The sequence below is a fragment of the Strigops habroptila genome, chromosome 2 (genome assembly GCF_004027225.2).
Source record: "Strigops habroptila isolate Jane chromosome 2, bStrHab1.2.pri, whole genome shotgun sequence".
NCBI classification, from domain to species: domain Eukaryota; kingdom Metazoa; phylum Chordata; class Aves; order Psittaciformes; family Psittacidae; genus Strigops; species Strigops habroptila.
Window position 1 is genome coordinate 13112321 of NC_044278.2, and position 14002 is coordinate 13126322.

Sequence of the window (14002 nt, forward strand, 5' to 3'; positions counted from 1 at the left end):
GTTTCCTGTATGTATTCTCCACCTAACAGAGATGACATACCAGTGTGAAGGATGCAGACATGCACTGGAAGTCCAGTATCCCTGCATAAAACTCCACTCTCCACATATTTGTTCATCATCACCTTGCTTACAGGTGTTTCTCTACCTCCTGATGCCCTGGCAGGACACCTAATGAGGCATAAAAGTGTATTTATTTCCACTGTCAACTGAATTGCCAGCTTTCTGGTCTTGTCTCTTGATAAGCTATCCTGCACGTGGTCTGCCATGCTTTTCTTGGGCTTGCAAAATGGGTAAATTACATTACTGAAAATGAGGAGAACCTTTCTTTTCCCCAGGAATTACCTGGGAAAACTCTCTTGGCTTCTTATCCCGGTTCTGCTCCCCGCAGTGGTCCAGCGGCTGTGGAACCCACTGCCTCACAGTGCTGTGGCAGGAGCAGAGAGAAGCCCACCCCACCCATCAGGACTGTGCATGGTTAAGGGTAATGCAATCAGGTTTTGTCTGATGATGACTGGGATTTTGCTTCTTTCCAAGTTAACTTCTGGTCAATAGTGAAACCATGAGAGACTGAGGGACCTATTGCAAAAAGAAAAAAATCTAAGCAAAACAGGGCTCCACTTATGTTAAGATGCAACATTTGGAGCACCTCTTCTATGAAGACAGGCTGAGAAAGTTGAGGTTGTTCAGCCTGGAGAAGAGAAGGCTCCAGGGAGACCTTCGAGCAGCTTCCAGTGCCCTAAGGGGCCTACAAGAAAGCTGGAGAGGGGCTTTGGACAAGGGCCTGTAGGGACAGGACAAGAGGCAATGGCTTTAAACTGAAAGAGGAGAGATTGCATATATATTAGGAAGGAAATCTTCCTTGTGAGGGTGGTGAGGCACTGGCACAGATTGCCCAAGGAAGCTATAGCTGCCCCATTCCTGGCAGTGTTCAAGGCCAGGTTGGACGGGGCTTGGAGCAACCTGCTCTACTGGAAGGTGTCCCTGCCCGAGGCAGGGGGATTGGACTAGATGATCTTTAAAGATCCCTTCCAACCCAAACCAGTCTGGGATTCTCTGATTCTGAATAGAAAAGTGGAAAGCAATGTAAACCCAACCATATACATAAAACTGCCCTAAGTGGTACAAGTTTGGTCACAAGAGTTAGTTACTTTCTAATAGGTATTATAGCACATTAGAGACTTAGAAATCCAAAAAGTGCAATTCTACACTTACAACTCCTCTCTGAGAGCGCATTCTTCCTGGGCACGTATTTATTTATCTTGGTGGCATTAAGTTTTCGCTATTTTATTACTTCTATTACTTGACCTCAGGAAGAAAAATAGGAAAAAAAAAATCAGTATTCAACTTCTCCTTGAGCATTACCAACACAAAAGCATATCATAGAATCATAGAATCATAGAATAGTTAGGGTTGGAAAGGACCTTAAGATCATCTAGCTCCAACCCCCTGCCATGGGCAGGGATGCCTCACACTAGACCACATCGCCCAAGGCTCTGTCCAACCTGGCCTTGAACACTGCCAGGGATGGAGCGTTCACAACTTCTCTGGGCAACATGTTCCAGTGCCTCACCACCCTCACAGTAAAGAACTTCTTCTTTATATCTAATCTGAACTTCCCCTGTTTAAGTTTGAAGCCATTACCCCTTGTCCTACCACTACAGTCCCTAAGGAAGAGTCCCTCCCCAGCATCCTTATAGGCCCCCTTCAGATAATGGAAGACTGCTCTGAGGTCTCCACACAGCCTTCTCTTCTCCAGGCTGAACAGCCCCAACTTTCTCAGCCTGTCTTCATACGGGAGGTGCTGCAGCCCTGTTATCATCCTCGTGGCCCTCCTCTGGACTTGTACGATAAACATCAAATTTGACCCAGAGAAATCTGATTTCTAGTAGAGATGCGTATGACTCCTTCAAGTATGTTATGGAAAAAATGATACTCTTTTTAGTAATTGAATCCAGCTCAAAATACAGCAATAGTAGTCTCTGCATGACAAATACATACACCTCTGTAATTTATAATTAGTTCATATTTTCTAGCTGTTCTTTCCCACTCTTGGATTAATTATGCTTAAGCATGAAAATACCTCACCAACACTGAAAACAATCAGCATTAATAACATGCAGCCAGCAGCCATATCACTAGTCACTTTGACAGTGTGAGTTTAAATTTCTTTTTTCTACACTGAGCTGAACGTGTGACTTAACCAACCTTTTAATTTCTGGGGGGTTTAATATGATTTTTAAAGCTTTTATGTCTGTTTCAAGTCTACAGTTATTTTTATTGTCCTCCTCTTGACAGTTGTCTCCACAATCTAAACACAATAAAATTGCCCTTATTTTTTGCTATTGTAGCTGAATTTTGGTGTTGTAGCTTTCCTGTCCTGTGCAGAAATAGAACAGTTGCCACTGGTTACTGTATTAACAACCTGTGTTCATTCTGAGTGGTTTCAATGTTGACAATAAGAGAAGATATTTGAAACGGGCACCTTGCTGTCTTGCAGGTGGAAAGAGGGCATTGATTGTGGTAACATCTTCCCAACTCGCCGTCAAGTCTGTTTCCAGTTCAGCTACCCACTTGATTTTTGAAACCTGAATTCTTCATTAAATCAAACATGAAAACTAAAATGAATGCTGAGAGCAACCACAATAAAACATGACACAGATTTTAGGAGGCCTGATTTTCAACAGCGACTAGGCTAGAGGCCATATGCTGCTGAGCCATCTGGTCTTCCGTCAGCTTTACATACCAATTTGTAGAATCAGACTGTTTCATATCTTTGTGCTTATGCAGGTAAAGCCAAAGGTACACACTGGACGGGTATTGACTTTCCATTTTCACTTTTTCCTGGACTTTGGAAGGTAACTGAGCACAAAGGATCTTTAGAGCTAGGAGCATTAGGGGTACAATGCTGGAATTATAGCACCTTCAGTCAGCTTTTTGATGTGAAGATGATTGCAGGACAAAGTAAAACTGACTCTGAAACCAACCAGCTGGCATGGAGCTTCACCTCAGTCCTCAACTCCGCTTTGGTCTCCAGGTTATTTCTTGCCCTATGTTCCCATTTGCTTCCACTAAAAGGGACTTTAAGGCCTGCACAGCAAGCCAGTTGGAAAGTAAAAAGCTTTTAAAGTTTAGGATTTTTTTTATTCTGGAGGAGAAGGGCAGAATATTTGACATATTTGTTCCCCATTAACCTGTTTCTAGAGGTGTGGACCTTTTTTATATCATAGAGATCCTATCAGATTGTATATGTTGGGAAGGTAATTTCATATAATGGCACAAAGCAATCTCTGGAAGGACTCATCTCTCTTCTTCTGTAAAATCTTCTATCTATAAATACCCTATAGCATTAGTTTTTATCATAGTAAAGTCAATATGGCTATTGCCCTTGGCATGTTGAATTATAAACATGAGGAAAACATGGACCTTGTCTCAATAAAGCAAATCCCCATCTTTGACAGCTTTTCAGCTGCATGATAGTAAAGTAAGTCCACTTTCTAGGTTTAATCCTTTCCCCACATCCATTTTTACTGGCTACAATTCCATTGTTGTAAATAGCTGCATAAATTTCACCTTGATGCTTTCCTTCTGCTTCAGATCAAAGGACAAAATAAGCTATTTGGGTAAATATAGGATTATCTGCAGGTTTTCTGAGATTTTAAAGAATCAAGAAGATGGGAGGCTGGTGGACTCACTTTCCATGAAAGCCAGAATGGATAGGCTGTGATAACATGACAGGGAAGTCAATACACTGAAACTTCTTCCATGCTCTCAAAATTGGACTTCTGCCAGAATTTCCACTTTCCTAATCCATAACAGAAACACATCCCCTTAGTAAACTTTTTGTATTTAGACTCCTAGAAAAGTAATGAAATATATTCAATACAACTGCGTTTAATTCTTTTAGGAGATTGATTATTTATAGGAACAATTTCTAGGAAATCTCTTACCTGGATTGCCAGCAAAACATGACAGTGTGCAAAAAAGGGGGTTTCACTGGTTTCTCTGTACTAAAAAGGAGATTTCACTGGTGCCCTACCAGTATCAGTGGTACTGGTAGGTAGCACTCAAGATATCACCTTGAAGTATGTCCTTGAGTGAAGGTACCTCTTTGAATGGTATGTGCCATTCCACATCTTGAGTACCCTGAATGTTGCACAACATTTCTGCCATCATCCTCCAAATTTTCCTTATTTTTTATGTGATCTTACAGGCCTTACAGGTTGAGCTCTGGTGCTAAACCACTGAGAAAAACACTGATCTGTGTTCTCATCCAGTGCCTTGTTCAGGGCAGCCTTTGCAAAATTAATTGCAAGGATGAATACTTGTTTTTTATAGCTGTATAAACCATGAAAGGATTCTTAGAGATGTCTTAGCTGATTTAATTGGAAAACTTCATAAAACCTGTGTTTGCCAGTGTCAGGCCTCTGCAAATTTGGGGGTGTAAGCATTCTTCTTATGAGAAAGGACAGGACCATTTTATGGAATGCAGGTGCCCAACTCTACTCATATACTAGGTGGTCTTGAAACCCTACCCAACCCCAACAGTTATGCTGCTCTGTCCATCTTTGGTTGGAGGTGGAATATACACTTGTCTAACTCTGCACCTCCTGGATCTGACTGGATCCTGCTGTTCCCTGTGAAGTTCTGAAAAGGACTTAGAAATTATCTTTACTTTTTTTCTGTGCTGATACATCGGGAATGTTTCTGTCTTTCTTCACTTGAGCACTCTCCCAGTTCTGGATCAACAGCACTGAAACAGCCACTTGTAAAGGTGGTGGGGGAGAGGGTGGAAGAGGGACCTCAGGCAGCTCCTGGCAATTGAAAGATAACATTTAAAAAGAAAGTGGTTCTGATGTCTCCTACACATTGTTGCTGCTCTTGCCTCATAAGCTTTCCTCTTCCCACTCTCATCCCTGAGTTCTCTCTACAGATCTCTACAGCAAAGCCCTGCACTCAACACAGCTGGGCATAGGAGAGGGGGCAAAGGTGCTGTGAATGGGTGTGGGAACACTGGTGAGGATAGGTCCTGGGCTCTGGGGTATCTCCTCACTCCATTCATCTGCAAGGACATTGGGTGGAGACAGTGTCTTTGCAGAAAGCCTCCGCTGCTTGTTGTGCTTCCCACATGTATCTCAGAGCTAAAGAGCTGGGATTGTATCCTGGCTGCTGCTTCAGTCGTGTCCTCCCTCCCAAAGGAATCATCCATATTCTTACACTGAGGAGAGACCTGCTGAGGTGCAGTTGTTCACAACGAACATCTCTAGTTAAGGACGCAGCCCTGCTATCTTTTCACAGCTAGCAGCAGACAGTTGTATCTCTGCTACCCCATGCCTACAGCAGCTACAGAAACACAAGATCCTCTACCAAGGTTTTGACAGTATATAAACCTCAGTGTTTTCTGTCCTTTATTTTTATTGCCACTTCTGATTTGAGCATATCAATACCTCCTAGAGGCAGGTTAGAAACCTCTGCTGTAGAATCCTACTAATCTCAGAAAGGTCTCTAGTTGAGCCCAATTCTTTCAGCAGGATTAACTTCAAAGCTTGATGGACTTGGCAGGATTTGGAATTGATGCTTCCGTTTTGTCCTGTGGTCATTACAGTTACTTAATAGAATTTGAATCAAAGTACTTCTCTAATGTACTTCTGAACTACTTCTCTATTCGTAAGTAATGCGCTTTTCCCCTTCTCATTTTTGGAGGAACTGGCAGGTGATTAAAATGTTCACTACAACTTTGATAATTTTAAGTAATGAAGCTAAACCTTTGCTTACAGCAGTAATTAGGTATTCATTGACATGAGAGCCAATATTCTGTGTTAACGTTTTAGGCTGACTAGACTGTCAACTTGAAGACAGCTTTTAATGTGAGTTTTCAATTCCACATTTCTCTTTTGTCTGATGGCTCCAAGTGAACTTCTTTAGTTACATGCCAATTTTTTACATTATTCAAATCCACTTACTATAATTTTTAATGATTGTATCCCAGAGAAAGCAAATATCACCCTGCTCTCTCAGTCTGTCAAGGGAAAGAGCTGAGGGCAGCTGGGGTGATGAAATTCCTTTGGATTAGAGAGAGAAACAGAAGCAAGCCTTGTAATTTATTTTTTTTCCCCCAACAATTTGATATGTAAGAAGTGGGTTCTGAATCATGGGGTCTGTTTGGGGCTTTAAAGAGCCACGGAGGAGGGAAGTATTGAATTAAATAATGAAGTTTCTTCTTCCCTCCCTGTTCCTGTCCAAAACTGATCTTCCATAATTTGTCTGAGTCATCCTGTTCTGCCTCCATGTAGGAAACACATGAAATAACACTACATTGTACCCTTCAGACTCTTGTGCCTGCTTAGTCGAGCATGTGCTGTAACTCTCACTGGTTTTGTTAAAGAAATTACAATAACTGTGACAGTGGTATTATTAATCTTACAACAATATATTTCAACACTTATTAGGCATCCTTATTTATATGATACAGTCATTCCTGGTAAAAGTCACATGATAAGACCAATATCTTAGCCTTTATGTTGCCATAGCAACAATTCAAACCTAAAGCATCTCCTTATAAAACGAAAGATTGCTTCCTGCAAAACAGGCATACGAAAGTCATATTCTTGTCAAATCAATGACACTTTTGTTTTCATTATCTAGAATAACTCAAAGTGAGATGATTTCACACAAATGATCTTTCCATTTGTGATGGGACACTGGAGTGCAGCCTTCTGCTGTATCTGGAGAAGACCACTGCTCAATTTCCTTTTCTTTCTAGGCATGGGCTTTCTTCTTCCAACCTTCCAATAACCACCTTTAGATTTTTTGTTCTGATAAACTTACCAGTCTAAACTTTTTTATTGACTTCCCAGTTTCCAGTTTCTACTTTCATCTTGATAGAAAAATAATGAAACCAATACAACAGCTTTAAATAATTTTGTGTTATCTTTTGTGCTGAGATGACCATGATTGTAAGCATGTCTGTGATCACAGAAGTGAGACCACAAATTGATGAAAGCTCTTCATCCTCAAAAGTCATTAAAGCATTTCCTTTTAGGTAAAGTGCTATGTTAGAGACCTTTGTTTGTTTGTTTGTTTGGTCTGGGTGGTTTTTTTAGCAGAGGTGTCTTTTTGTTGTAAACGTGTTGATGTAGGTTGAATTCTGCCTGGATATTTGCTGTAGGATCTGGTCCTAACATGGTTATGGGGCTATTTTCCAACAAGCAGATTTGTTCTACTAAAATTTACCACATACACATATAACAGGTCTGATGATAGAATCCCAGTTCAGCTGAGCTATTTTCTTCCTCCTTAACATTTTCCTGAGGACCCCCTTGATTTCCTTGTTCCTCAGGCTATAAATGAGGGGATACAGTAATGGAGTAATGTTGGTGTAGACCAGAGACACCATCTTGTCTCGAGCTGGTGAGTAACTGGACTTAGGACGAATATACATGAAGGTGGCACATCCATAGTGTAGCAAGGTAATGGCCAAGTGTGAAATGCAAGTGGAAAAGGCCTTGCCCCTTCCCATGGAGGAGGTGATGTGTAACAAAGCAGAAGCAATGCAAACATATGAGGTCAGGATTAGGAGGAAGGGGAGCAGCAGGAGGAGCACACAAGCAGCCAGCAAGGGCAGCTCAGAGGAGTGACCCTGTGTACAGGTGAGGTGCAGCACAGCAGGGATATCACAGAAGAAGTGGTTGATACGATGAGACTGACAGAAAGGTAAGCGGAAAACAGCCACTGTCAACCCCAGGGCAACAGCAAAGCTTCCCAGGCAGCATGCCACAGCCAGCCTGAGGCAGAACCCCTCACTCATCACAGCAACATAGTGAAGTGGCTGGCAGATGGCAACGTAGCGGTCGTACGACATAGCTACCAGGAGGAAGCATTCAGCCCCACCGAGTGCCACGAAAAGGTGCATTTGTGCAGCACAGCCTATGAAAGAAATGGTGCTGCTGTGCACCACTATCAGGCTGAGGAGTGCCTTTGGGACAATGACTAAGGTATAGCAGAGCTCGATGACAGAGAGCAGACAGAGGAAGAAAAGCATGGGAGGACGGGAAGGCTCCATAACCACTGCCATGAAGATCATCACATTCCCTGCCAATGTGACCAAATGGACAATAAGAAAGATAAGGAAGAGGAGGACTCGCAGACAGAGCAGCTCAGAGAAGCCGAGCAGGAGGAACTCCATGGTTGCATCAGTGCTCTTATTGTCCCTCTCCGTGCAGCCTTCACATGGCATCTAAAGGGAGAGAAACAGAAGGGAGACAGTTAAATTTGACCCAATGCCTGACAATCAGTTCCATATAGGAAATAACATTAAAGCTCACTGTGTGTGGGGGAAGGTGATTTCATTTAAAACCAAAACTGATTTCCCTCAGTCTCATTTAGCACACTCTCAGACCCATATTCTCACAACCACCAAGGTTCTTGTGCCCAAATGATCTGCCTAGGATTCTTCGCCATGACATTGATGACAAGGAATGTCAGCTGTTGTGTCTTCATCACATCTTCTGAGTTGTTCTTAGGTTGTTGATCACATACAGGTTTTGAACATGCATTAGGTACCCTTTAGGAGTTGGCACTGATTAGACACTCCATACTGTCCTGCTTTTGAGAGTCATAATTGGACGCTCCCTTCTAATCTGAGTGTCCAATGAAGATGGATGTGTTAGGATCTTGATGACCATCAACACCCAGGTCTTGCAGACATTCTGCTACTGCTCTTTCTGGTGCTTCCACTCCTAGGCAGACCTATTTGTTCCCTATTCACACCAATACTGCAGTTCTCTACGTCTATGCCAGAGATGTACAAGGACAATCACACAGTGAGCTGGAGCGTCTGCTCTACAATCTGACTCCAATTAATGGGAATTTGAGGTGTTCACTGCCTGCCTTCTCCTTTCCCCACAATGGATCTGCCCCAAGGTTCATATGGATAGAAGGTTTCAAATGGAAGGGGTCAGTGATTAGACATGAGGATTCTAAAATTAGAGCTGGCATTTTGGCTGCTTGCATCTTTATGCCTGGCTCAGCCCTATGGCATCAGAGTTAAAGTAAACAAATTTACAAACTCAAAACAAAGATGTCCATGGCAATGTACTCTGTATAACATTTTAAAAAGGAAAATACAAAGCTAATAGCTTGGACTTAGATAGAATGAGATCTTGCTTATCACAGGAAGAGTGGAAAGTTCCTAGGAATGTGAAGTGATGCAAAGCTGTTTAAGTTCTAAAGATCTAGAAAAAACAAGGATACAGAGAGCCTTATAATAATAAATTACATATACTGGTCACAGGTGAACAGCGCTCATTGCTCATGTGTTCATCATGTAATGCAATATTTGCTACAAGGAATAATTCCAACTCTTTCTATACTTTACTGTAAACCAGGAATAAAAGCAGAGATACCTTGAAGACTTCTGCTCATATAAAAAAAAATCCAGCAATATTTAAGTATGAAAGAAACTGGAAGATCACGTTAAATATTCCAATGCCATCAAGAAAAAATAGAGGAAATGGGAAGCTGATGGAAAAAATTATTAGTGAAGACAGGGATTTTCCTGGAAAGAAGACATCTTTAAAAATGTACAGAAAGAAATAATCAGTAAAGTTGAGGAAGTGAATCTGATAAGCCTACACACCTTTGCCCTTATTTTTGCTACTGCAATCACTAGAACTTGCTGGCTTCCTTGTGATCCAGCATCTCGGCAGGATTCAAAACATCTGGGGGCTCAGGTGAATAATGAAAACATCCACAATTATATTACCTCACAAAACTAAGAATTAAAAATTAGTGCAAAACTAAGAATTAAATCTCTGTGCTTCAGAGCATAAGTCAGCAAAATTACTAAGTCAGGAAGAAACTTTACCTTAAGCCTCAAGACAAAAAAATGGACAGTCAGTGAAGACTAAGAAGGAGCTCTTTAGAGAATGCAGAGGGAGCAGTGGTCCTGCAAAAGCAACAAGGACTATTTCTAGGCACAGTTTTCAGTGTTTATAAAGCCATGGCTAACTCCTACATCCACCTTTTGCTACTGCAGAACCTCTCAGACAGCTATTCTAAACAGTCTGGCTATAAAGCTTTCTTGACTCTGTATGCAAGTAGTCAGTCTTCACAGAAAACAGGAGTGATGGGTTGGTACATGATCTTAAGACTGCGGACTCAATCACTAGAGACCAGATGTGGCTCCCCTCACTCCAGGTACCAAGACTTTAGGAGGATTCTACTAAACACAACAAAGCTAAAGAGTGAGTAAGAAAAAGGGGGTTCCCTTCTATTCATTTGAAACTGATCTCTTCAGTGAGAACATACCGTCTCTGGGTTAGAAGATAAGGAAATAGAGACTTCTTCCTCTTGATGATGTGCGCAGTTCAGTCTGGGCTGAGATTCTGTCTCTTGCCCAGACTGGGGTCCCTCTGGCTGTGAGTGTCCTTAGAGGCAATGTTTTCTTTCAGCATTTCATAATCATCCTCTCTTCTCTTCTGCAGGATCCAGTTCCTTATATATAATATGACACAGAGGTCTCTCCTCTTCCCTGATGCCTCTTCCCTCCTTGCATGAATGACAGGCAGTTCCATTCCTCCCAAGAAAAGGAAGTTTGCAGTTTTTCTCTAAATCAAGCAACAGGATGTAATTGCATCTTCAGCGGAAGGCAGTGTTGTGGCACCCTCCTAGAGGGCTCTTGCTCCTTTCACTGAAGCAGATGAAAGGAGCGGATTGTTCATTGGGCTGGTTTGTACCTGAAATGGCAATGATTTAATTATCAGAGTGCATTGCTGCTCTTCTTAGAATAAATCAGGAGGTCTTTCAGTAAGTTTAAACCAAGCTCACACTTAAAGACAAACCAAAACAGACATAAAAACTTTAAATCCATCTGTAGAACTGTGTGTGGAGTTTTCACCAGTTCAGATAATCCATTATTTCTTATTGACTCAGATGAAATCACTGTTCAGCAGTGGATAGGACTGAAATTACTCAGGCCAGATTTCTTTTCATTCCCATTGTTACGTTCACTCCTGCCCACTTACACTAGAATCATTAAAGAGATCTGTAAGATTATGTAGGTAGAAGAGAGAGGCAAAGTCAAAATTTTTGACCATAAAATGGAACTGCTTTCCTGTAACTGAGCTTGGGATTACCTTAGGGTTCTTCCCAGAACACGGTTTAGAGGAAGTCTACCTTTCAAAGTAGTCTTCTATAATATTTTATCTATATGGCATAGTCATCTGGGGACAAAACTACCCGATGCATCAGACCAGTCTGGGGACTAATTGTGTTGGGAGCAGCTCTGCAGAAAAGAACTTGGACTTCCAGTGGACAGCTAGATGAACATGAGCCAGGAAGAGGCAAGGAAGACCAACCACATACTGGGCTGCAATAGCAAGAATGTAGCCAGCAGGTAAAGGGAAGTGATTATTTACCTATACCTGTCACACATGAAGCCACATCTGGAGCGCTCTGTCCACTGTTGCAGTCCCCCCTAGGACAAATGATAATGAGCTCAAGAGGAGCACATGATGTTCACGGAGAGGCTGAGGAAGTTGGGTTTGTTCAGCCTGGCAAAGAGAAGGCCAAAGAGACATCTAACTGATGACTTTAGCTAGATATCGGTGGGGGGGATCGCTACACAGACAACTGAGCCAGAGTACTCTCAGTGAAACATTCACAACATTCTGATTGACTATAAAGAAATAAAACACTTCTACTCACAAGGGTGGTCCAGCACTGGAACAAGTGTCCTGAGAGGCTGGGAGGTCGTCTTTCTTGGGGTTGTTCACATGTTGATAATTAAGCTACAGGCCCTGCAAAAGATTAACTTGACAAGGCCATGAGCATGCTGATCTAGCTCTGGTACTATCTGTGCTCAGAGCAGGGTGTTAGAGACCTTCATGGTCCCCTCCCATCTAAATCTTTCTTTGAGTCTACAACTCTGTTCGGCCTTGGTCAGACATCCAGTACAGACAGGAGCAGACCTATGTGTACCTGAGGAGCTTTGCTGTCACAAACTGAACTACTTGCAGAGATTTGGCTCCTCCAAGGCCAATAACTGGGATTCTGTAGTGCCACAATTATGAAATTATGCTGAACTCAGAATCCAAACTTGTATTTAAATGTTCTTACTTTTTTTGTTAAACCTGTCATGTAACTTCTTGGAATTAAAGATAGGACGGTGGAGTCTATCCTCTTTAGTCTCTCAATTCACTTCCTTAACTTTCAACTTTAAAACTTTTTTATTTCAACTTTTTTACCTACACTTTCTTAATTGTTTAAGATGCTGCGAACAATTCAGTGCACAGAATGGCCTTAAAAGCATTTACAAAGCTCAATTCTGAATCTGGCTGGAATTTGCAGATGCTGTTGTATGATAATGAATAAAACAACAGCCCTGAAGCCTCTCTCTGTGGCATGTTGTCTCTGCAGCTGTAACAGGAGTAAAATTGAGGAGCTGGTTATTTTATAATTCCACCCAGCAAACTGGGGAGATTATAAGTGGAAGTAAATCTTTACCGTGAATAATCTATTTTAGTCAAATGCTTTGCACAGTAAGATTTCTCCCCCTAGCAAATTCTGAGAATTTCAGAACACCAGCTGATTAACTTATGTATAGTTCCTGTTACAAAATAAAATTCAGGGGCTTAGGTGCTATTTCTTGCTTTAATTTATATTTATCCTCATCTTTAACCCAAACTGCAGGAGAAGATCTGCTACATTGGTAACAATGCAAAAAGAATTGCAAGGAACTATTTTGACAAGTCTGTTCCAACTTTCTCATCTTCATATGGCCATTTTCTGCTGCTGGACTGGAGGTGAACCCAGGTGAGTCAGCATGTAACCAGTAACCAATACTACAGAGTCAGCAGTAATATGCACTGATTTATTTTCTTTACCATACTGCCCAGCCTCACACTGGGTAAGTAAGGCAAATTACTGTTTCAGTTTGCGTGTGTTTAGATAAGCTGCCATTTATTAACATGCAGCTTACCCCTCCCAGCAACATTTCAACACACGCCTACACGTTACCTCCAAAACATGGCTCACCAAACAGGGGAGCGTTAGCTGGAGTGAGGTATGCATCCCAGTGCCAGCAACCAGACAAACAATGAGCAGGAGAGGATGAGAATATGCATGTCAAAGCGACTCCGTACTTCCTCCTTTAGACCACACCTTTCAGGTTCCCAGCATTTTCATTGCATCAGCTTACAGCCAAATTCATAATAGATTAATAAAAGCTGCACGTTAGCATTAGTGTTTGCATGTCTTGAGTCTGCAGCGTGTTAAGAGATGTATGTTCCTCCTTGCTGCAGAGTTCAGTCCTGCTCTTCTCCCCCGCACTGTACCTGTGTGATTATTTTCTTGGTACACACCTGCAAGGCTTTGGGACTGGCCTGCCTTAGCCCGAATTTGTATAAAGAGCTTCCTGGAATCCATCTACAGTTAATGAATCACATCATATCAGTTTCTATCAGCAATTGCAACATGCTTCAGAGGATGTTCCCCTTGGTCTTCAGAAAAAGGACCAGCGCTGGGCTTGCCTATCCACACCCGTGAACTGCCAGCCTGCTCCAAAGAAGGCAAAGGAGACAATGAAGTTGCTGGGGAGCATTTCTGGGAAGCTTAGTGTAATCGGGAGCAATCTGGGCAAAACTGGAAAGAGCTGAAACACGTACCAGGAAGCCTGGAGGAGAGGGACGGCCAGTTCCAGTGACAGCCCAGGAGGCAGTGCTTTCAGCCCAGACAACCCTGTGACTCTGACTTAGCCGAGAGACACAAAGCTGCTCAGCAGGCCGAAAATAATGTTAGAGCAACATGAAGTAACTAGCCAGTGCTAAAAGGGAATAAAGAGGATAGAAAGAGCGCAGATCTTTGAATGCAAAAGCATGGCAATGTTGATCCTCTGGGGGTATCATTCTGTTGTAGAAAGCAAAAAGTTTGGCTTTAAAAGCAGCTGCAGAAGCTACTTAGTTATTCAGAAACATGATGGTGACTTGTTTGACTAGAGAAATCAAGA

At 42.1% G+C, this 14002-nt stretch overlaps 1 protein-coding gene across 1 annotated transcript; it reads right to left on the bottom strand.

Moving 5' to 3' along the window:
* Positions 1 to 7219: 7219 nt before the first annotated feature.
* LOC115601705 (olfactory receptor 10AC1-like) lies at positions 7220 to 8233 on the bottom strand. The gene has a single exon (XM_030472033.1). The coding sequence runs from the start codon at positions 8231 to 8233 to the stop codon at positions 7220 to 7222; it is 1014 nt and encodes a 337-aa protein (XP_030327893.1).
* Positions 8234 to 14002: the final 5769 nt, after the last annotated feature.

What these genes read in the sequence shown, in the direction of transcription:
- LOC115601705 (XM_030472033.1), bottom strand. Translation starts at nt 8,233, where the DNA reads ATGCCATGTGAAGGCTGCACGGAGAGGGACAATAAGAGCACTGATGCA.